Genomic DNA, 1,229 nt, shown 5'->3' with positions numbered 1-1,229 from the left:
CCACCTCCCCACCCAGCACCCCAGCCTTCCCTAGGGTGATGGTTCAGGATCTTCTAACGACTTCCTGACGCCTAGGGGTGATCCTTAGGACGCTTTCGTTGTAAATGAAAACCTGATTCCAGTGGCTTCCTTTGGGCCCCGAGAACTGAGCGGTCCAGTGGTGGGCAGGGGCCTGGTGCGGTTCGATCCGGCCGCTCTCCGGGCCACGTGCTCCAGCCGCCTCTGCGGCCGCTCCCAGGGCAGCAGCTTCCCGCTTTCCACACCGGAGGGCGCGTCCTCTTCTCACCACGAGTGGAATGTGGGGCGCCCTCCGTGGAAGGACCGGGCCACACGCACCCGGAGCCGGTGGAGGGGAAGGACTGCATGAGCCGTCTAGCCCAGTGACGGCGAACCTCTGAGCTCGGCGTGTCAGCATTTTGAAAAACTCTAACTTCACTCTGGTGCCGGGTCACATACAGACATTTTTTGATATTTGCAACCACAGTAAAACAAAGACTTATATTTTTGATATTTATTTTATGTATTTAAATGCCATTTAACAAAGAAAAATCAATCAAAAAATGAGTTCCCGTGTCCCCTCTGACGCGTGTCATAGGTTCGCCATCACTGGTCTAGGTCCTGGCTGGGCGACAGGAGGGGTTTCAGTCCCTGGCCTGGTCGATCGGCGCTGCCCTGAGACTGCGGCTGGGCCAGCCCTGCCTGGACCCTGGTGGGGCCTCAGCTGGACGCAGGAGTGCGTGTCCTCACCTGCGACCACTCGCCTGGGCGGGGGGTGTTCTCAGTGGATTTCCTTAGATTTGAGCAAGAAAGATCTTGGGCAAAAGCTGACTTTTTTCAACTTCCATGTTTTCATGGCATAAATGCTCCGCGTTCATCGTAGAGAAATTGCAGGTTCAGTGACGCAGCGGGAAGAGGGAGGAGACTGCCGGCCGTGCCCCAGCCACCACCCCGCCCAGCGCAGGCAAACCCCCTGCCGCCTCGGTGGGCACGTGGGTATCAAGCCAGTCCTAGTGGCCTTTGTGCCCGCCCGCCTGCTCCCCTCCCGTGGCTGCCCCCACGCTCACCGCCCTCTCTGAACCCCCTCTTCTCTCCCAGGCAGCCCTGGTTTTACGGCTGGGGCTTCAACCTCCCGCGAGGACAGGCCCTGCTGGAGAAGTGGAACCTCATTCCTGAAGGCGTGGACATCCTCATAACCCACGGACCCCCGCTGGGTAAGAGTCAGTGCAGCC

At 59.2% G+C, this 1,229-nt stretch overlaps 1 protein-coding gene across 1 annotated transcript in view; it reads left to right on the top strand.

Moving 5' to 3' along the window:
• Positions 1-1,229, top strand: part of MPPED1 (metallophosphoesterase domain containing 1) — a 78,328-nt gene that overhangs the window by 67,718 nt on the left and 9,381 nt on the right. Inside the window, exon 3 of the mRNA XM_015571955.1 lies at positions 1,096-1,211. Within this exon, the coding sequence (XP_015427441.1) occupies positions 1,096-1,211 (116 nt within the window). The remainder of the gene's footprint in view (positions 1-1,095; positions 1,212-1,229) is intronic.

This window comes from Myotis davidii, unplaced genomic scaffold (genome assembly GCF_000327345.1).
Source record: "Myotis davidii unplaced genomic scaffold, ASM32734v1 scaffold428, whole genome shotgun sequence".
In the NCBI taxonomy this organism is placed as follows: Eukaryota; Metazoa; Chordata; class Mammalia; order Chiroptera; family Vespertilionidae; genus Myotis; species Myotis davidii.
Note: the sequence above shows the minus strand (reverse complement) of the source record. Positions and strands in the feature narration are given on the sequence as shown.